This window comes from Alternaria dauci, chromosome 1 (assembly GCF_042100115.1).
Source record: "Alternaria dauci strain A2016 chromosome 1, whole genome shotgun sequence".
In the NCBI taxonomy this organism is placed as follows: domain Eukaryota; kingdom Fungi; phylum Ascomycota; class Dothideomycetes; order Pleosporales; family Pleosporaceae; genus Alternaria; species Alternaria dauci.
This window is the reverse complement of record NC_091272.1, coordinates 5,036,499-5,056,538: the sequence shown is the minus strand read 5'-3', so window position 1 is coordinate 5,056,538 and position 20,040 is coordinate 5,036,499. Positions and strand designations below refer to the sequence as shown.

At 52.3% G+C, this 20,040-nt stretch overlaps 9 protein-coding genes across 9 annotated transcripts; 7 read left to right on the top strand and 2 right to left on the bottom strand.

The window, feature by feature from the left end:
• Positions 1–451: 451 nt before the first annotated feature.
• Positions 452–1,267, top strand: ACET3X_001568 (uncharacterized protein; the record flags this gene model as incomplete). The annotated part of the gene is made up of 1 exon (XM_069446873.1): positions 452–1,267. One exon carries the CDS (start codon positions 452–454, stop codon positions 1,265–1,267), a length of 816 nt encoding a protein of 271 aa, XP_069311810.1.
• A 1,091-nt stretch (positions 1,268–2,358) lies between these two features.
• On the top strand, positions 2,359–3,313 carry ACET3X_001567 (uncharacterized protein; the record flags this gene model as incomplete). The annotated part of the gene is made up of 3 exons (XM_069446872.1): positions 2,359–2,716; positions 2,768–2,924; positions 2,989–3,313. 3 exons carry the CDS (start codon positions 2,359–2,361, stop codon positions 3,311–3,313), a joined length of 840 nt encoding a protein of 279 aa, XP_069311809.1.
• Positions 3,314–3,731: 418 nt separating this feature from the next.
• Positions 3,732–6,056, top strand: ACET3X_001566 (uncharacterized protein; the record flags this gene model as incomplete). Its single annotated transcript, XM_069446871.1, has 2 exons — positions 3,732–3,925; positions 3,974–6,056. The coding sequence occupies 2 exons, from the start codon at positions 3,732–3,734 to the stop codon at positions 6,054–6,056; spliced, it is 2,277 nt and encodes a 758-aa protein (XP_069311808.1).
• Positions 6,057–6,666: 610 nt separating this feature from the next.
• On the top strand, positions 6,667–7,479 carry ACET3X_001565 (uncharacterized protein; the record flags this gene model as incomplete). The annotated part of the gene is made up of 1 exon (XM_069446870.1): positions 6,667–7,479. One exon carries the CDS (start codon positions 6,667–6,669, stop codon positions 7,477–7,479), a length of 813 nt encoding a protein of 270 aa, XP_069311807.1.
• Positions 7,480–8,626: 1,147 nt separating this feature from the next.
• ACET3X_001564 (uncharacterized protein) lies at positions 8,627–10,366 on the top strand (the record flags this gene model as incomplete). Its single annotated transcript, XM_069446869.1, has 3 exons — positions 8,627–9,060; positions 9,117–9,425; positions 9,472–10,366. The coding sequence occupies 3 exons, from the start codon at positions 8,627–8,629 to the stop codon at positions 10,364–10,366; spliced, it is 1,638 nt and encodes a 545-aa protein (XP_069311806.1).
• A 275-nt stretch (positions 10,367–10,641) lies between these two features.
• Positions 10,642–13,272, top strand: ACET3X_001563 (uncharacterized protein; the record flags this gene model as incomplete). The annotated part of the gene is made up of 1 exon (XM_069446868.1): positions 10,642–13,272. The coding sequence occupies one exon, from the start codon at positions 10,642–10,644 to the stop codon at positions 13,270–13,272; it is 2,631 nt and encodes an 876-aa protein (XP_069311805.1).
• A 42-nt stretch (positions 13,273–13,314) lies between these two features.
• On the bottom strand, positions 13,315–14,919 carry ACET3X_001562 (uncharacterized protein; the record flags this gene model as incomplete). The annotated part of the gene is made up of 5 exons (XM_069446867.1): positions 13,315–13,516; positions 13,574–13,890; positions 13,941–14,549; positions 14,596–14,706; positions 14,761–14,919. The coding sequence occupies 5 exons, from the start codon at positions 14,917–14,919 to the stop codon at positions 13,315–13,317; spliced, it is 1,398 nt and encodes a 465-aa protein (XP_069311804.1).
• Positions 14,920–15,513: 594 nt separating this feature from the next.
• ACET3X_001561 (uncharacterized protein) lies at positions 15,514–17,694 on the bottom strand. Its single transcript, XM_069446866.1, has one exon. It carries the CDS (start codon positions 17,566–17,568, stop codon positions 15,553–15,555), a length of 2,016 nt encoding a protein of 671 aa, XP_069311803.1. The 5' UTR covers positions 17,569–17,694; the 3' UTR covers positions 15,514–15,552.
• A 370-nt stretch (positions 17,695–18,064) lies between these two features.
• Positions 18,065–18,696, top strand: ACET3X_001560 (uncharacterized protein; the record flags this gene model as incomplete). The annotated part of the gene is made up of 2 exons (XM_069446865.1): positions 18,065–18,124; positions 18,175–18,696. The coding sequence occupies 2 exons, from the start codon at positions 18,065–18,067 to the stop codon at positions 18,694–18,696; spliced, it is 582 nt and encodes a 193-aa protein (XP_069311802.1).
• Positions 18,697–20,040: the final 1,344 nt, after the last annotated feature.

The window sequence follows — 20,040 nt, the reverse complement described above, 5'->3', positions numbered from 1 at the left end:
CGTCTACTCGCCATCCTCACTGCCGACCTGACACCAGCCCAACTCGACAGCATTCAGTAACTATTTGGCATCGGCGCTCTTATGCGCTCTCCGAACCCTTCGGAGGAGCTGTTCATCCAATGGATGGTGGCGAGCGACGCACCAAACCAACGCACATTGCCCGATGGAACCAAACTGACCTTTCCGCCTGGCAGTAAAGTCGTGCAGTGCGACTACGACACGCATCTTATTTTTCCAGTGTACAAGAAACCCATTGGCAGCCTGTAGTCAATGTTATTCGACAAAGATTCCATCGTGTTCCACCCGACGCGGGGCCTCGTCAATCTGCGGTTGTGGCTAGCTAACAATGTACCAGACGACTGACGTACCCAGTTTTCATAGATTGACCTCGGGAGCCACGTTAGCTACAACACCAATATCGTCTTCAACAGTCTCAGACACATCAGCAGAAATGGCTCCTTTTCGCTTCCTCGACCTCCCTCGCGAAGTCCGCGACAACATCTACAGCATTCTGTTATGTACCTTTCCACCACCCGATTCTATCACGCGCGGCATAATGCTCTCCAAAGAGGACTTTAGCCCGAGCATCTTGCGCGTCAACAAGCAAATATACTCCGAAAGCTACGACATCATGATCAAGGGTAACCGCTTCGTGCTCGTGACTAGCCATGGCGGTCTACACTTTGTAAACATTCTCAGAAAGAACGACGTGCCTATTCTAGCCCTCGAGCCCGTTCTAGACATCAAACATGCAGTCAATAACTATCCTTCTGTCCAGAGTTTTCGAGGTCATGCCGTACACGTCACAATAGGGAACAGCGAGCCTAAGTGGGAAGATGACCTGCCACCCTCACCGCACTTGAGGCCAGCCCACATGGTCATGCTCTTCCGAGACCTTGAATTTCTATGTCATGCTATCATGGAAGGGGACGACCTCCTAGAAGACTACATGGACGTCGTGCTAGTAGGCATCCACCTCGCACCCGTCGCTAAAGACCCTCCGTTTCAACTAGAAGCCCTGACAACATACTTCTCCTCCACCAAAATACAAGAGCAGCTACTGGAACCCTTCCGCCGAGGCATCTGTAACCAGCCACGTGTCGACATCGGTGGCATAATCGAAAAATCTCTGGCTCAATCAGCTTTGGACGACTTTGCACGAGACAAATTTGAAGACGCCGACGCCTTGATCGAATCATGGACAGCGATCGAGGCACGAGGCACGAAACTGTTCAATCAAGGAAACCGCGGTTGTCTAAAGCATTAGAATCAAGTCAATACCGACATCCACGAGGCGCACGAAGGGCACACGTGGACCCGCCTCGTTGAACAAGGCGGCTCTTCGTTCGTGGCAAAGGTTGCGGAGCTCTACTATACCATCAGCCTCAACACCGTGGCTGTTGGACTTGAGTGGCTCGAAGAAGGATACCGCGACGTTATGCCTGGCATCGGAACTGCATTTGAGGCCATGAGGGCCAATACTGAGGAAGGATACTGGGGAATTGAGCACTCATGGAAACCATCCCCGGCACAAGAACATGACAAGAGCTTTTGCTATGCCAAGTTCCTGAGGTTATGGGGAGAACCGAGTCTTGTCCCATTCGCATTCGCCACGATTCATCACATGGCTGAGGAGGATCCAAACGATGCCGTCATTCTGGAAGAAAAACGGAAGATTGAAGAGTGGAAGCGGACTGCAGGTCCTATCGACGAGAGTGCCTTTGTTGCTGTGATGAACGGGGAATTATAATACGTTTGGGTACGTGCACTACTCTGTCAAGATAGAAGACTTTAGCTGTAGTTAGAATACGTTCTACACATCAGTGTAAACGTAGACAAAGAACTAACGGCTTTGAGGGCAGAAACAAGAGGCCTTTGTTATTGATGTCATTCGCGGCCTATTGCCTCTTCTCTGCCTAGCGCCACATTGCTTAGTCCGCGGAACGTAATGCTTCGCACCGCTTGTCAACGCTTGATCTGCCGTCCTGCCTACCGTCCACCAATGAGCGGCATCCAAGACTCTCGGATTCAATCGGAGATAATACTACAACCCGTGTCTGGCCTGGACATCAAGGCAAATGTGGAGACGGATGCGGAGAAATCTGGGGTTACGTCGCGAGAGTCCGGCAATCTGCCTCGGTTCGATCGAGAGATGACGACGATCAGATGTGCATGTCTGAGCCGTGTGCCGTCTCACGTTCCTAAGAAGGCACTCTGGGTATTGTATTATAGCTATCGTTCCGCCTTCTGCGAAGACACTTTCATGCACTCTTGATCCTCCTCCACAACCTCCCTCTTCTACCTCTCATCGCACCCGCACCTCCGTCATCATCGGCATTGAAAGCATCACCTCCCATCATGTCTGAGACTGCAAAGATTGACCACGAAATGACCGAGCACAATGGCTTGCCAATCACAAGCAACGGTGCGCCCTTGAGCCGCCAGGTCACCGTCGCTCTGTCTCCAGAGCAATACGAGCGTCTCTTTTTCCAGCCATCTGCTCCGCGTCGCGGAGATCTCGCAAAACGGTTCGCCAACCCAACACTGCTCGGTCTCATTGGTTTTCTGGTCCCATATACTTCGACTATTCTGATCCTGTGTGGCTTCCAGGGCGCAGTTGCTCCGCAAAGTTTGGTCGGGCTTAGCGCAGACTATTATTTCTTTGGTGCTTTGGCCATGAACGTTGCTGGCATCGCAGAATTCATTCTCGGTAACAGTATGTGAATTGTTTGTTGCGCGCTGTTAACTTGATACTGATTCGTATCAGCGTTTCCCATGGCGGTATTCCTCATATACGGAAGCCATTGGGGTAGTCTGGCATATCAGCAAGATCCTATACACCAGACCACTTCCGCGTTTGGGGAACTTGGAGGCGCGAATGGCGCAGCTTACAATGCATCTCAAGGCTTCCATAACGTCTCAATGTGAGCGACGTCACCCACCTAGTTCATAAATGCGCAGAATGTCCGACATCTAATCGTCACGCAGGGTACTCGCTAGCTTCGTCTTCTTGATCGGCACGCTTCGTGTGAACCTCTTCTTCACCGCCACGTTCTTTGGTCTCGTCATGCTCTTTGCCTTCATCGCTGCCGCAGACTTTTCTGTTGCATCGGCCACGACAGAAGCGGATCTTGAACACATCAACACGTTGCTGCGTTGCGCGGGCGGTTTTGGCTTTCTGGGCTTGATATCGGGCTGGTACCTTGCGATTCTTACTGCATGCGAAGCTGTGGGGATACCGTGCCCACTTCCGGTGTTCGACCTGAGTAGCAAAGTCTTTCCGGATAAGTACAGGGATGGCCAGAGTAGCTAGGCGCTGTTTGCAACGCTTACAGCCGTTGTTAGCTACCCGCCGTTACGCTACTCAAGCGCTCTGGTTATAATGAAAGAGTCGCTTGGAGCCAGCCGAGGCACAATAGCTGATGCGATATGATATGCACGTCGCGTTTTGTTGAACCCGGTGGCTGAATATCGCCTATTCTCACGGGTCGATCGTGGAGCAACACTGTGCATATCTGGGTCTCGTACATGCGGGGTAACTAGGTCTATTATTACGTCCTTAACCAGAGGTAGAGAAGAGCATTGCCGGCTGCTATTTCGGCATGATTGAGTACCTTGGCAGTTTGATGGTCTCTGGAAACGGTACGGCAGGGATGTCATAAAGGGTCGGGCATCTCAAGAAATTGTACCTGTAGGTATCGTATACCAACCGAAGTTTGCACGTCGAAGCCATGGTGTATACCACTCCACATATTCTTCTGCTTGGTGCTACGTTGTTGTCGACCACCCACGCGATAGGTCCAGACTGTGTTAATGGCCCGCTGAAAAACAACAAGATCTGCGATGTCAATATTACGCCCACCGAGAGGGCAGCCGCTCTCGTCGCAGCCATGAATACCGAAGAGAAGCTCGATAATCTGATGAGGTAGAATCTCACTGCAAGTTCCAAATATTGCCGAGCTAACGGAGGCAGCAAATCCAAGGGCGCCGCTCGACTCGGCCTTCCAGCTTACAACTGGTGGGGAGAGGCACTGCACGGTGTCGCTGGAGCTCCGGGAATCAACTTCACCGAACCGTTTACAAATGCTACCTCTTTTCCTATGCCATTGCTCATGTCGGCCGCCTTTGACGATGACCTCATCTACCAGATTGCCAACATTATCGGAAACGAAGCACGTGCATTTGGTAATGGTGGCGTGGCCCCCGTGGACTACTGGACTCCTGACATCAATCCATTTCGCGATCCTCGTTGGGGCCGTGGCTCAGAAACACCAGGAGAAGACATACTGAGGATCAAGGGCTACACCAAGAGCCTCCTGGCAGGGCTGGAAGGTGACCAGGCACAACGGAAGATCATCGCCACATGCAAGCACTACGTTGGCTACGACATGGAGGCGTGGGGCGGCACTGACCGCCACCACTTCGACGCCAAGATTTCGATGCAGGATCTGGCAGAGTACTATATGCCTCCGTTCCAGCAATGTGCACGGGACTCGCAAGTCGGATCTTTCATGTGTTCTTACAATGCCGTCAACGGCGTCCCCACGTGTGCTGATACATATGTTCTCCAGACCATTTTGCGCGACCACTGGAATTGGACAGAGAGTAACAACTACATCACCAGCGACTGCGAGGCCGTCGCTGATATCTCTGAGAATCACAACTACACCAATACGCTTGCCGAGGGCACTGCGGCGGCGTTCAACGCTGGCATGGATAACAGCTGCGAGTACGAAGGGTCTTCTGATATTCCTGGAGCTTGGAGTCAGGGACTCATGAATATCTCTACTATAGACAGGGCTCTCACGCGTCAATATGAAGGGCTAGTCCGCGCCGGTTACTTCGATGGTGCTGGAGCTGTATATGCAGACCTGGGCATCAACGATGTTAATACGCCAGAGGCACAGCGACTTTCACTGCAGATTGCATCAGAAGGCCTGGTTATGCTCAAAAACGATGATACGCTTCCACTTTCACTCTCCAACGGATCTAGCGTCGCCATGATCGGATTCTGGGCCAATGACTCTTCGAAGCTATCTGGTATCTACAGCGGGCCTGCTCCTTACTTACGTACGCCAGTCTGGGCTGGTACGCAGCTCGGATTGAACATATCTATTGCTACAGGTCCTATCTTGCAAAACTCTAGCGCTGCAGATAACTGGACAACGAATGCTATCAGTGCGGCGCAAGGTTCTGACTACATTATCTACTTTGGTGGCTTGGATACTTCAGCAGCGGCAGAAGGCTTCGACCGTACCGACATCAGCTGGCCTAGCGCACAAGTCGAACTCATCAGCAAGCTGGCTCAGCTCGGCAAGCCCCTTGTCGTCGTTGTGTTGGGAGACATGGTCGATAATTCGCCTCTCTTGTCCATGGAAGGTGTCAACTCAATCATCTGGGCTAACTGGCCGGGCCAAGACGGTGGCTCAGCTGTCATGCGAGTCATCTCTGGCGCGCATGCGGTCGCTGGCCGTCCACCAATCACGCAGTATCCTGCGAGTTACACGAATCTCTCCATGTTGGATATGAGTCTGCGTCCCAACGCTATGAACCCTGGTCGAACATACCGCTGGTACAACGAATCCGTACAGCCCTTTGGATTTGGTCTGCACTACACCACGTTTACAGCAAACTTCAGCAGTAGCGAGGGCCTTACCTACAACATTCAGCAAGTGATGAGTAACTGCACGCAAAATTATCCTGATCTATGCGACGTTCCTCCACTGCAAATTACCGTCACGAACAATGGTAACCGGACGTCCGATTTCGTCGCTCTAGCGTTCATCAAGGGTGAAGCTGGACCGGAACCTTATCCGCTCAAGACTCTGGTTTCTTACGCGCGGATGAGAGATATCTCTGGTGGTCAGACGAAGATGGCGTCACTTGCCCTCACGCTTGGAACGTTGGCACGGGTCGACCAGATGGGAAACACGGTTGTGTATCCGGGAGAGTATACGTTGATGCTTGATGAGCCCACGCAGGTAGAACTCAGATTGACTATTACGGGTGAGGAGACGGTGCTGGATCAGTGGCCGCAGTCACCAGTTGCTAATTAGATCACCTTCGGTGGTTCTCAATAGTGGGAGCTTATGCGGCAGCCTTTCTTTTGTGACAATATTGTAGCTCTCGATTGCTCCTCGTGATCCTGAGGTGGACTGAAAAGTCTCGATCCAAATGAATAAATGATTCTCTGTTTTCTTCAAGGAGTTGGGCATTATCAAAAAAGTGCTTCAAAAAAAAGTGAAAAGCAGCTGCCCTATGCTTATCGGTCGCAAAAGTAGACCTAACGAATAAATGTGTCTTTGTTGTAAGTGCGCCCTTAGCAAGGTGACAGTTCCACCCAATGCGGTTATATCCCGCACCGCACAGATGCGCTGCTCATCGTGTGCCACCTCCATCTACAATGATTGGATGTGTACGTACCATCGGCATGGGAGGGATGCAGTTGGCGGAGGCGAGGCGCAAACGGGGTGCATGGGTGAAAATCATGATAGGATAGTATGAGTATACGCCTCCAGAGTGCAGAGTCATAGCGAGCACTTCAGAGCCTAATCCTCACTATGACTGGAAATCCCCTCACCAAATTTTTTATGTGCACTTTCCATCACCACAAGACTCTGGAGCGACCTGCGAGTCTAACATTTTCGATCCAACTTGTACCTACTCATGATGAATATGGAATCCAGTCTTCAGACTCTCATTGGCAAGTCTCGGGCGGACAACCCGTCCTACGACGGAGATTTCAGGGTGGACGACAATGTCTTGGAGAAGTTTCCCAAGGGTGCGAAGGTTCTCTCGGCACATCGATTCGGAGCGTCAACCTGGACAGTGACTGCCAGGCTACACCTTCTACTACCGGATGCTACGGAAGAACGCATCTTCTTAAAGTCTGCGCCCGAGAAGCATGGTCGAACGTTGATAGAGGGTGAATTCAACGCGATGTCTGAGCTGCACAAGTGGGCTCCGTGTCTAGTGCCCAAACCCCACTCGTGGGGACGGTACAAATCCGAGGAACCCGAAGCATACTTTTTCTTGTCTGAGTACATCGACATGAGCGATAAAATGCCGGATCCAGATCAGCTCTGTAAGAAGCTGGCCCGCCTGCATCGCGAGAGCACCTCGCCCACGGGGCATTACGGATTCCATGTAACGACGTGTCAAGGCCGTGCGTCGCAGTCTGTGGCCTTGGAGGAAAAATGGACCAAGTTTTTCATAAAACTCTTGCGGCATGTCATCGACGTCGATTTTGACCTGAATGGAGCTTGGGATGGGCTTGACAGGGCCGAGAGACGTCTCATACAGATTGTGATCCCGAGGTTGCTGGACGCACTGACTGAAGGAGGTCGTAAGATCGAGCCAAGCTTGATCCACGGTGATTTGTGGGAAGGTAATATCGGGACCGCTATTGACGGCGGCAACGTGTATATCTTCGACTCTGCTGCTTTCTATGCCCACAACGAGCTAGAAGTGGCGGATTAGAGGCCTTACTACAACAAAATCAGCAACAAGGTATATGCGAAGACTTACCTAAAGCATTACGGACCGAGCGAGCCAAAGGACGAATGGGACGATCGTAATCGGCTCTACAGCATTTACTGGAACGTGATATACTCAGTCAATCACGTGGCTCAGGGCAAAGCCATCCGTCAGGTGTAAGTTGGAATCAGCGATGATGGACCATGACTGACACCCTACCAGCGCATACAATGACATGCTTTTCCTGATAGACAAGTACGCACCTTTCCCGGAAGGCGAGAGACCGCCGACACTGCAGAAGGCTGCAATGGCCTCTCTTTCATCAGAACGAGATCATACTCTGTAAGGTTAATTAGACCGCTGGGAGATGTTGGGGATGATACACTGTGATCAAGATGACCATGCTGCGAGACAAAGGCCCGAATATGGCCGGCAAGATGGCTTGAAAGACAATGTACAGGGTAGTTGTAGGTTAATGGCCTGCGCCGAAATATGAAAATTTGCGCGCAAGAGAGACAGGAGAGGGAAATAGATGGTCGCTGTCAGGGGCGACGTGATAGCTGCCAGACCGAGTAGCGGTTGTAGCTGCCGTCGCTGCGAGCGCGTGAAGGACGAGTACTCGAGGGGAGCTGACGCTCCAATGGTTTCGCACTCAGGAGCGGCTGCATGCTTGCTTAGTCCAATATCATCCGCTTCCGTGGAAAGTGTTTTTGCGGCCTCTTTCGACACATCGCCTCGGTTACTGGATCGCGCTGGTGCAAGTGCGAGGCTGGTGGTGCGAAGTCCGGCGGGGTATGGCTTCCGTCACCCGGCTAGCCAGGGCGCCCATGCGCGGCATGCCCTCTTCGCGGGCAGTCGTCCGACCTTCTCCTCACCCAACCCCAGAATGCAACTCCACTATCCCTAGGCATCTCGTATATTTGTCGATCGCTCATTCAAGTTGCGGCGCTATGCCAGAAGACGCGGGCCAAGAGGTGGGACCTGATGCATCGCGACCAATTTCTCCGTCGCCCGGTTAATGGCGAGGGAACGCTGTTTGCCGTGAGGTCATGAAGCGTGCAGCAAAGCGATCGCAGTATATTAAGCTCGGCATGGCACCATGAACACCAGTGTGCTCGCTGACTCTCCTCCGCGGTAAAGTCTCGTTACGATGGCTACTACACTTATCCTTTCAGCGTGTCTCGCCCTGCAAGCTGCAGCCAGAACGGTCAGATCACCCACACCTCCTATGGGATGGAACTCGTACAACACCTGGAACTGCTTCCCGTCTGAAGATAAGATCAAGACAAGCGCACAGGGGCTTATTGACCTTGGCCTTGATAAGGCTGGTTACAACTTCGTAACAGTCGACTGCGGCTGGCCGTCTGAAGACAGAGATGCTGAGGGCAGACTTCAGTGGAATGAGACCCTCTTTCCATCCGGTGGCAAAGCGCTTGGAGACTTCATTCATGGCCTGGGGCTGGACTTCGGTCTTTACTCTGGCGCCGGGTACCTGCAATGTGGATCAGAAGTTCTGCCTGCGAGTTTGGGATTTGAGCAGTTGGATGCTGAGAGCTTTGCCGAGTGGGGAGGAGACAGCCTGAAGTATGTCCCAGAAGAACATTCTCAGCTGGAATCGCGCCCCTGCTAACGATGCAAAGGTATGATAACTGCTATTCTACCTCCAATACCACCATGGTCGACTCTAGTTCCGCGGAGTCGCAGTCTCCGGCACGCTTCCAGCATATGGCGGCCGAGCTGGAAGCTGTAGATCGCGATATTCACTACTACGTTTGCCAGTGGGGTATCGGTACCGATGTTGGAGAATGGGCTGCTGAGATTGGCAACACATGGCGAATCAGCAACGACATTTACAATGCGTGGCGCTCCATCTGGCGCATCACGAATCAAGTCGTGCCGTACTACCGGCATACGACTGTCGGTGCGTTCGCAGACATGGACATGTTGATGTGAGTAAAACTGTGTATACTTGTAGTTTCTTGCTAACAGTCCAAGCGTCGGTCTCAATGCCCTTTCAGAAGAGGAAGAGCGTTTTCACTTCGGAATGTGGGCGATTAACAAATCGCCCCTCATCATTGGCGCTGCACTTGACCCCGAGCGTATTAGTCAGAGTTCTGTGGCCATTATGGAAAACAAAGATGTCATTGCCATTAACCAAGACCCTCTTGCTCAGCAGGCGATGTTGGTCCGTCGCGACACCGAAGAAGAGTGGGATATCTGGATGGGGAATCTCTCGGGATCAAGAACAGTGATTGGGATCGCGAACTGGAAGAATGACTCCCAAAGCGTAGGCTTTGATCTTGCATCATTAGGCATAGCATCGGCTGATGCGCGCGATGTTTGGGCCGCGAAGGACGTTGGTGCTTTGTCTGGCTCCCAGACAGTTGATCTAGCCGGCCATGAACTGCGACTATGGATTCTTTCCAACATCGTTGAAGCTGCGCCGCTCAAAGCAGACTCTTACTACTCCGCTGCCAACGTATCGCTCTCTGGGCCAGCGCACGTGTCCCCGTGTGCGAGCGGAGCATGTCTTCCCACGGGCTCAAAGATCCAGTATATCGATCGTGGCAGCAGCGTCATCTTCTCCAATGTCAGCGCTCCGTCTGCTGGTAAGAACCTCGTAGGAGTCGACTTCGTTAACTATGACTATGCATTTACTACTGCTTGGGAGTTTGGCGACAACACACGAAACATGACAATCGCGGTCAACGGTGCCGAGGCAAAACGATGGGCCTTCCCACTCTCTGGCGGCAACTGGGAAGAAAGCTTGCGGCTTCATATCGAGGTTGATGGATTCGTTAAAGGTACAGAGAATACGGTCGAGTTCAGGGGCTACGGAGACACATACGCACCGGATCTTGTCGGTTTTGAGATTTTGCACAGCACATAGAGTACAATCTGTGCAAAATCAGCTTCAATGCAGTCGACCGGCGATACGACTATGCCATTCGCACAATAATACCATATTTGTCTCAGTTGTAACTGATGTACGGCGTGTCAACTGCCTGACTGTGCTTACCCATGCGTCCACCGGGGCGGGAGCGTAGAGACCCCGCACGCATGTTCCCGAAAAAGCAGCTGTGATAGCGGGTCAAAAGTCGCCGAATTTTCGTCATCAACCACGACAACGCGCAAACCTTCTCCTAGCTCACAAAGAACAAAATCATGGCGCTAGTTCCGCATACCTCAACCCCGCTAAAGACAGGCTGGTCCTTCAAGCAGGGCGGCCGCTCTTCTGCTCACTCGTATCTACCGGCTCGCGATGTACCGACTGAAGTCTTTCGTGACCTTCTCAAGAACGGAAAAATCGCAGACCCTTTCAACGATCTCAATGAGCTTGCAGTACAATGGGTCGGCAACGAGACATGGACGTACCGCACCACCTTCGCTACGCCTTCCGAGTACGGAAATGCGAACACGGTCACCCGACTTCGTTTCGGAGGCCTGGACACATTTGCCTCCGTCTATTTGAACGGAAAAATGGTCCTGGAGTCTGACAACATGTTTGTCGAACATGAGGTCGATGTCTCAGGCAAACTCGAGTCGGATGAGAACGTCTTGGAAATCGTCTTCGAGTCAGCGCGTAAAAAGGGTCTCGAGCTAGTGGAACAGCACAAAGAGCACCGCTTCATTGTACATCAAACGGAAATCTCAAGAGGGCCTGTTCGCAAAGCGCAATACCATTGGGGGTGGGACTGGGGTCCTGTGCTCATGACATGCGGCCCTTGGAAGCTGGTCTCGATTGAGACGTGGTCTTGCCAGCTTTCAAACCCAGGGGTGCAGTACGAACTATCGCATGATATGAAGTCAGCGGAGGTCAAAGTGAGGGCCGGCTGGGAAGGTGGTGTCGCCGCCATAAGCTTCACGATCTCCCGGAAGGGTAGTCTCGATGCTGTGGCAGAAGAAAAGGTCTACGTCAGCTCCGAACAACACTCGGGTTTCGCAGAAGCTACCATGACCGTCGATGACATTGAGCTCTGGTGGCCGCGAGGCTATGGGCAACAAGCTCTGTACACCATCAGAGTTCAAGCCTTTGCCTTGGACGATCCTTCTCCGGTTCATGACATCTCTCAGCACTTTGGCTTTCGCCGCGCCGAACTGATCACAGAGCCAGATTCGTATGGTACATCGTTTTACTTTCGTGTCAACGACATCGATATCTTCTGTGGAGGTTCATGCTGGATACCCGGCGACTCGTTTCTCACACGCCCCTCACCCAGGGATTCCCGTGCCTGGGCCAAACTCGTTGCGGATGGCAACCAAACCATGCTTAGGGTCTGGGGAGGCGGCATATACGAGGATGACGAACTGTACAATGCCGCTGACGAGTATGGTGTGTTGATTTGGCAGGACTTCATGTTCGCGTGTGCCAACTACCCAGCTTACCCGGACTACCTAAGGAGTGTGGAAATGGAGGCGAAGCAAAACGTCCGACGTCTGAGAAACCATCCAAGTATAGTGATATGGGCGGGTAACAACGAAGATTACCAGATCGTGGAGCGATATGGGCTGCAGTATGACCCAGACGATAAGGACCCCGACTCTTGGCTCAAGACGGACTTTCCAGCGCGGTACCTCTACGAGCATCTCCTTCCAAACGTAGTGAGACAGGAATGCCCAAACGTACTGTACCACCCCAGTTCACCTTTTGGTAATGGCAAGTCGACGGTTCTGAAGGTTGATCCTACGATTGGCGACATCCATCAGTGGAATGTCTGGCACGGTACCATGGAGCCCTACCAGCGGCTGCCTGATCTGGGCGGACGGTTCGTGTCTGAGTTTGGGATGGAGGCATATCCCCACCTCTCCACCCTGGAGTCGTGTATCACCCGTGAAGAAGATCGGTACCCAGGGTCGATGGCGATGGACTTCCACAACAAAGCCATCGGTCACGAGCGACGGCTCATCAGCTACCTTGCCGAGAACTTCCGTATCAGATACGATTTGGAGAGCTTCACACATCTCACCCAGGTCATGCAGTCAGACGCATTGTCGTGGGCTTACAAGTCCTGGCGTCGTCAATGGAATGCGCCTGGCGAGCGCAAGTGTGGGGGTGTATTGGTGTGGCAACTGAATGATTGCTGGCCGACTATGTCTTGGTCTGTTACAGACATCCATGGCGTCCCTAAACCGGCTTTCTACGCAATCAAACGTACAATGCGCCCCATCACCATCGGTGTGCAGCGTAAGTACCAAAGCTGGACTATGCGGCCGGCTGATGGACTGTGGCAGCGCGACACAGGACATATCGATATGCGAAAGTTGTGGCAGGATGTCGAACACGATGTCTGGGTTGCCAACAGTACCCTGCAAGAGGTCGAAGCTGTAGTTTTAATACGCTACATCTCCGTCAAGACAGGCAAGGAAGTTGGCACACGGACGTCAACCAGGGTACGGATTGCGGCAAACGCGACGACTAACGTCTTCGTTGATCACGTCGCCTCTATTGACAACGTACAACATCCGGATGAACCTTTTGATACATCGAAAGCTGACCCATTCGTCATCCACGCATCGTTGACCATAGATGGCGAGTGTGCTGCTAGCGATATAGCCTGGCCAGAACCCATCAAGTACCTTTCTTTCACCGATCCAGGCGTGCAGTTGCACTACTCGGAAGACAATAAGACGGTTTCTGTTTCTGCTGCGAAGCCAGTCAAGGGCTTCAGCTTCGCCGAGGAACCACGCTCGCATTTGAGCGATAACGGATTCGACCTGGTGCCTGGGGAGACGAGAGTTGTCAAGGTGGAAGGCTTACCGGCAACGGCGTTGAAATGGAGATATATTGAGATGTAAGAAGGCATTCCTGCTTCTGCGCGGTTTGTCTCAAATAGTCACTTATGCTGCAACCCAAATGCCATCCTCAGGATCATTGTCCCCATCTTCCGAATCCACTGGTCTTTCCCCGACTTTCCAGAAAGCTGTCGGCCCAGCAGGACCATGCGTATCAAAGTCTTTGTCGAACCAAGTCCCCACAACACCGCGTGGACAGCGCAGCCCACCAACCTGAATGCCATCACTGCGCCATCTCTCCTCACCGCTGTCGCAACGTTAGTAATACCCTGTCCAACTCACAAGCAGTGCACTTTGTACTTACCCTTGAAACACCGAGATGGTCTCCCAGCGTACTTCACCCTCCTGTGTCAATCGAACAGTACCGCGGATTCCAGAGTTGGCATTTGGATCCCAGAGAGTATCTACAGACTTGGCTATGCCCTTGAAATGCACGACTGGCAAGGTAGGGTTATCGAAGGGTCCCGGTGCAGTGACATCTGTGAGACGCAAATCCATGATGATATATCTTATAGCTTCATCGGTGTCGAGCGCGTCGCGCGGCTTGCCGGAGGGTACTTTCATCGCATCAGAGCTGAAGTTGTAATTGTACAGGTCGTTAAAATCGAGAAAGCAGACGATCTAGATGTAATTAGAGAGATGCATGAACTGGTAGTCGCGTGAGAACTTACACGTGCCCAGATGCCTTCTGCTTCGTACGGATCCTTCATGCTGAGCGGAATGTCCGGTTGCTGTACGAGCGCTGTATAGTTCGGTACCTCATGGCCCATACGACCATTCGCTATTGGAATTACGCCATCAAGGGGACTGAACCATGGCGGTCGCAGACGATTTGAGACAGCATGGGCGCAGAAGCAGGAGTTGTGTCCGATGACTATCATGATGCTTTCGATCATCTCCCAGTCTACTCGCCAGGTTCCGTCATTGCGGAATGGACCCCACTCGTTCTTATCGGTATAGTTCCGTAGATCGTACACTTTTGATCGGGCTAATGTATTCATCGATAGATCAATCTTTCCGGCATTGGATGGAGGGAAGCCGAATAGACTGTGCAACTTTGCGCTCAACTGTCGACTTTCTTCGTCCTCGGCTGCTTTTCGTTTGATTGAGCCAGTGCGACCAAAGATCGAGGAACGGCACATGAAAGCGTTGTGATTCTGTTCGATATGCTGAAATAGGTCCGTCACGAATCGTTGGTTGTGAGTGATGCCGTATTCATCCCGCGCCATAGTGGCTATAAGCTCATTGACAGTAGTTGCAACGAATGTAAACTCGTCTTTCTGATGATTGTTAGCACCTGTCAACGAAAGCACCAGAATTATATACCTTGAGATCATTGTTGGCTGACTCTAGCACCTTTTGACACCTCACCACTCTCTGCAATGCTCCCACCCATTCCGGCTCGGGATCGGTCGGTCTTCGCCTTCTAGGGTCATCCTGTCGCAACGTTAAAATCTAGTACACGCCACACTGATAGATATCCAACCATACAAAGTGTTTGAGATATAGGGTCTTGTACAGCAGTTTGTTCTCCTTGAGAAACTCGTTGAAGCCTTTGCTGGTCTGCGCACATGCAGCGAGATCTGCAGGGTGTATCTCCTCCAGGATCCTGATCAGCACATCGTAGCAAAGGTCCAGTAGTTCAGTCATATTCGTCCCCGAGATGTATAGGCCGTCGGAAGCAGTCGTATGTTAAGTTGCTGAGCGGAGACAAAACAAGGGTCCAGATGGTGACGATGTGGGGTCCGGAGATAGCAGCCTATATCCGAGTGTCCGGACTACTTCCACGGTCTTTTGCCCACCGGAATTGTGCGCTTCTGATGACTCTTGGATAAATACACGTACAATAGGAGAGATACTTTCAACGCGTAGAGAAGACGCCGCCCTAGATGACAAACTGAGCAAGCGTCACATCGGCCGCTAGCGCGTCTTTTAGTCAGCAAGGCAGTTGTGCCGAAGTCCACCAGCTTCCACCGGCTTTCCACCATTATTGCACATCGTGATCGCGAGTTGCACTAATGTTGCTTCAACTCAACATTTCTAGCTGTTTGCACTGCTAATTCACTCATCACCAGTGCTCAGCTAGCTCATACCAACGCACTGATTCCTGATGTCAACACGCGCGCTAGGAGATCAACGCACAGGTCTTTTACATAGGTCACCCGCCCTCACCTCACCTGCTCTGCTTGTAACCTCAATGATGACAATTACAGAACGTCACGATGCAAAGAAGACTTGATTGAACTTGGAAGCAATGCATTGGGGGTATCAAGCTAAAAGAAACTACCACTCTAAACGGTCGTCACACGTCAATCGTACATCCCATCGGTCTTCTCCCCTCCAAACTTCACCACCCCTGTTGGTCTTTGCGACTATCCGTCTGAGATCGCTGATCATTCCACCAGGCCCTGAAGCGAAGACCTCAGTGCCTCCCCGAACGGTGCCAGCAACAAATTCTGTCACAAGAGCGTCAAGGTCAGGCCTGGCCTGGATGTGATTAAGACCCAGCTCCGACTTTGATACACCGTGCACAGACAGAGCCGAAGATGCATCCGCAGACGAAGAGTCGGAGCTTGAAGCAGGGTTGATCTCCTTGGAGCACTCGTTGGGCGCAGCCTTCTCTGAAACAGTGAGATCAAGGTTGGCTTCTTCCGCGGCGCGGGTGACATAAATATGAATACCCGTTCGCAGATTCCGGCACTTGCGCTTGAGAGTAGCGATTTCGGGACCAACCCAGTCGATATCACTTCTTCGGCGTATACTCCAGATGAGGGTCATGTGGCGATCAGGCGACTGTGAGCTGGAAGCGAGGTCGAGTAGCACTGGAAGAACGTATGCGATACCGGTACCACCAGCGATGCAAAGAATATTGGAACTGGAAGCTAGGCCATGCATGGTGCGCTCGCCGTAAGGACCGGTCATGACTACGTTGAGACGAGCATCAGCCATCAGGCTCTCATGCGACTCCTGGTGGCTCGCCATATTGGCAATGCGCTTCATGGAAAGATTTGCAATCTTCTTCGTTTCGCCACCACGGGCGCGGAAGATGTAAGAATGCCTCTGAGCGTCAGCACCGAAGACCGGACGGCTGATGGGGGTGAACGGATGAGCTTGCCAAATGGAGCTCTCGGGAAATGTGAGGTAGAAGTGCTGGCCGACAGACCAAGCATCTTGGGGGTGGTCGAAATCCAAACGGACTACGTCGCCGTTGACATCGTCTTTGAAAAGCGTAATGTTTGCAGAGGCAGCACGGAAGCCCATGTGTCCAGAGGGCAAGAAGTTGTAATGGAGCAGAGCGGTCCTAGCGAGTCTGATGGCGCGGTCGATGCCCCAGACGAGCAGTCCTGGTAGGAGGAAGACCTTGAGTTGCTCCCAGTGGCCCCAGCAGGCGCCAATGTACACCATGGCGAGGACATAGTGAGCCTTGCGGAAGAATTCGTAACCCGTAATTCGGATGGCCCATGGGGTAGAGAGCAGGACAAGAATGGTCAAGAGAAGCATTGCGACAACTCCCCAGATCATATATTCTTGCACAATCCATTCCGCAGCGACTGTTGGTTGCGGCTGGTACAGGCGAATCTCGATGACACACCATCCAATCGTGTGGAGAGCTGATTGCGCGAAGATGATGTATCCCAGCCAGCGGTGGAGGAAGTTGAAACTCTGGTATGGCAGGCCGGTTACGAGCGACAAGATGGACTCACGCGTCGAGAGCATGACGGAGAGAGGTGTTAGAGCATATGCGATGACACCGACACGGTCCGACCATGGTCCAAGACTGGTACGTGTGTTGTAGACGCCAGGCAACTTCTTGACAGGTGTGACCCATTTCTTGTAAACGATGCCAATGAACGAGAAGAGAGTCAGATAACCGGTCAAGACCACCAGAGTGAGGACTTGTGTGCGTGTCACACGTCCAAAAATCGGTCGGGCTGCATCGGGCAGGAGATATTGTCGTGCGTATGACGGAATCGCTCGTTGAAGTCGTTCGAAGGCGCTGCGTCTTTGTGGTGTTCCTTCTCCTGCTTCTGCTGGTAATTGCACGCCGGATGGCTGCGAGCGCGCGAAATGTCGGCCAACGCCCCACACGAGGAGGATCGCGCCAATGGTCGCCCATATGATGCCGGTGTAGTACATGCCAAGGTCATGACTGCGATAGACAACGTCGAGGTATTCACAAGAACCAGGGTCGTTGGTGCAGGGTACAATGCGATCTGCGTAGCCCCAATGCGGCTCAACAGCGCTCGCCTCAGAGAAGTTCTGGATGTGGGCACGCGGGGAGAGCATGTTGGAGTCCATGGTCGATACGTCGCTGGATAGCAGACAAGACGACTGGACAGAGGTTGAACAAACGAGGCGTGCTACATGTCTCGAACCGGTGCGCGGACCGCATATCTATATGAACCATCAGAGGCGAACTGTCGCACACCGGAAACATGGTGAGCACGTTTCGTGAAAAGACGGGCCAAGAATTCGAGAAGTGGGCGGCGAAGCTTGGGCACGTCTTTAAGCGGCTCCCGCCCTCCGGGATCGATCGAAGAGGCTAGCGCGAGAGTGTTTGAGCAAGTTCCCCCATAATTCCCGGCGAGTTTGCCGGCATGCCTGCGCGGGCCAGACTGTGGTGAGACGGCAACATGATCCTACATATCTATGTCGCGGTATCTATAGCCGCAGGGTCCAGATTGGCGTTTGTTATATCGCTTCTTTGACATACGCTCTTCCACGGTTCAGTTCTTGACAGACGTCGCTCCAAACTTCACAGAGCAACCCCAGAACACCAACAACACCGCCCATCATGCACGGGATGACAGGAATGTCCGGAATGGACTCGGGCAACAGCAGCTGCGTCACAGAGGTCCGTCGCTTACTTCGCCGCGACATAACATCATCACTAACGTTCTCTAGATGCTGTGGAACTGGCGTGTCGAAGACGCATGCTTCCTCTCCGAATCATGGCACGTGACCAACAACGCCATGATGGCCGCAAGCTGCATTGGCGCCGCTCTCCTAGTCGTCACGCTCGAATTCCTGCGACGAGTCAGTACTGAATACGACGCCTTCCTCCTCCGTCAATTCCAGCGACAACTCAACGCACAGCAAGCTGCGCTCGCTGCTGCCACGCCCGCCAACTGCTGCGATGGCCCCTCCTCAACTCTCGGAACACAGCACGCCACCTTCCGCGCCACGGCACTCCAACAACTTGTTCGCGCTTCGATACATGGCTTGACCCTCGGTCTCGCGTACATCATCATGTTGTTGGTCATGCACTTCAACGGATACATCTTCATCTCCATCATACTAGGGGCTGTTTTGGGCAAGTTCCTGTGCGACTGGATGGTGGTCAGGATACCATACGGCCAGATCAGCGAGAAAGATGACAGGCGCTCTTCGATTGAGGCGGCAGGGCCAACAGGCTGCTGTGCGTAGACGATGTTGGATGGATTGGCTGTTGCGAATTTTGAATGATTAGATACCCTATTATGACTGCGATATTGCGAATGGATTTATTCCCACTTTACGAAAGACACCATCTCCAACCACTTCGGAATGCAAAGTCCCGTTGAATACTAGGATATAGTTTCTTGTCACAGCGAGTAGGTAACTAATCATGTGGGGAGAAGAAGTAGATCCCTTCGACCACGTCGTCATGGAAAAAAACCAAACGCTCACCCCTGCATCGCCGAAGACGAGATTTGGGTAGTGTTCGATTCCCATGACAGAGTGGACAGTGTACCAACAACCGGGTAACGATATCATTCCGGGATCCACTCAACCAATCGGCGGCGCTCCGTATAACTAACTCACACGTAGGGTAGCTCCGTGGGAAGTGACATCCTTCCAAGGTTGTCTCATGACAACGATCGTGTCCCCAACCAATGCCAATGTCTTGACGGCATATTGACTCCACGTCATTCTCGGTCGTACTATCACTCGAGCAATATCTTACGTCTTAATGTTTCTACCGGTGGTCTTACTACGCAGGCGCTCTGTGCGCGCATAAGCAAAGGTGGCCCGTATCCTGTGAGAGTGGGGTTTAGCGGCCCAACCTTTCTCCGCAGTGATATCGTTGAGCGTTCTTTTGCGCAAGTTATGGCTTTGAGCCAAGCATAAGTTTGGAGTCTGGATCGGAAGTCCTGCTTGGAAGAACTAAATGCCGGGCCAAGAGTGACCACCTGGGCAGTGATCATTTTTGCGGTTAAAGTCACTCTTGGTGCACAGCGTTTGCGCAGATTGTGGCTACAAGCCAAGAAGAAGCCGAGAATCCAAACTGGTAACGGTGGCAAACATCCAGTTATGTAGCGCTCCTATCTCCGCTACGATCCATACTCTCTCGATGCCAGTCGGCAAGTAACGTTAAGAAGTCATGTCAGTATGCCTTGCGCATGGTACTCATGAAAATACCTACGTGTCACCGTTTTCGAAGCTTTACCACGCTGCTTCAACCGTCGTGTACACATTTTGCCGGCTACCGACACAGCAGTCTATATGAGCCAGAATGCACTGGACCCAACATCTCCGACAGGTCCAGCAACATCGTAACGCTCTTCGCTGTCACTTGACGTTTCGATGATTTGACTTAACAGACAAACGAATATACAGGTTGAGACACAAAGCGCTTTCATCCTCTGAGATGAGCATGTGAAATTAGCGGTTGGCGAGTCTATTACTTGACGAGGGGAGCGCCCGGCTGTCTCTCACCTTACGATGCTGCGTCTTCTTGACGACACATAGTATCTACCAGATACTCCGACTCTCCTTCCTTCTATCTCG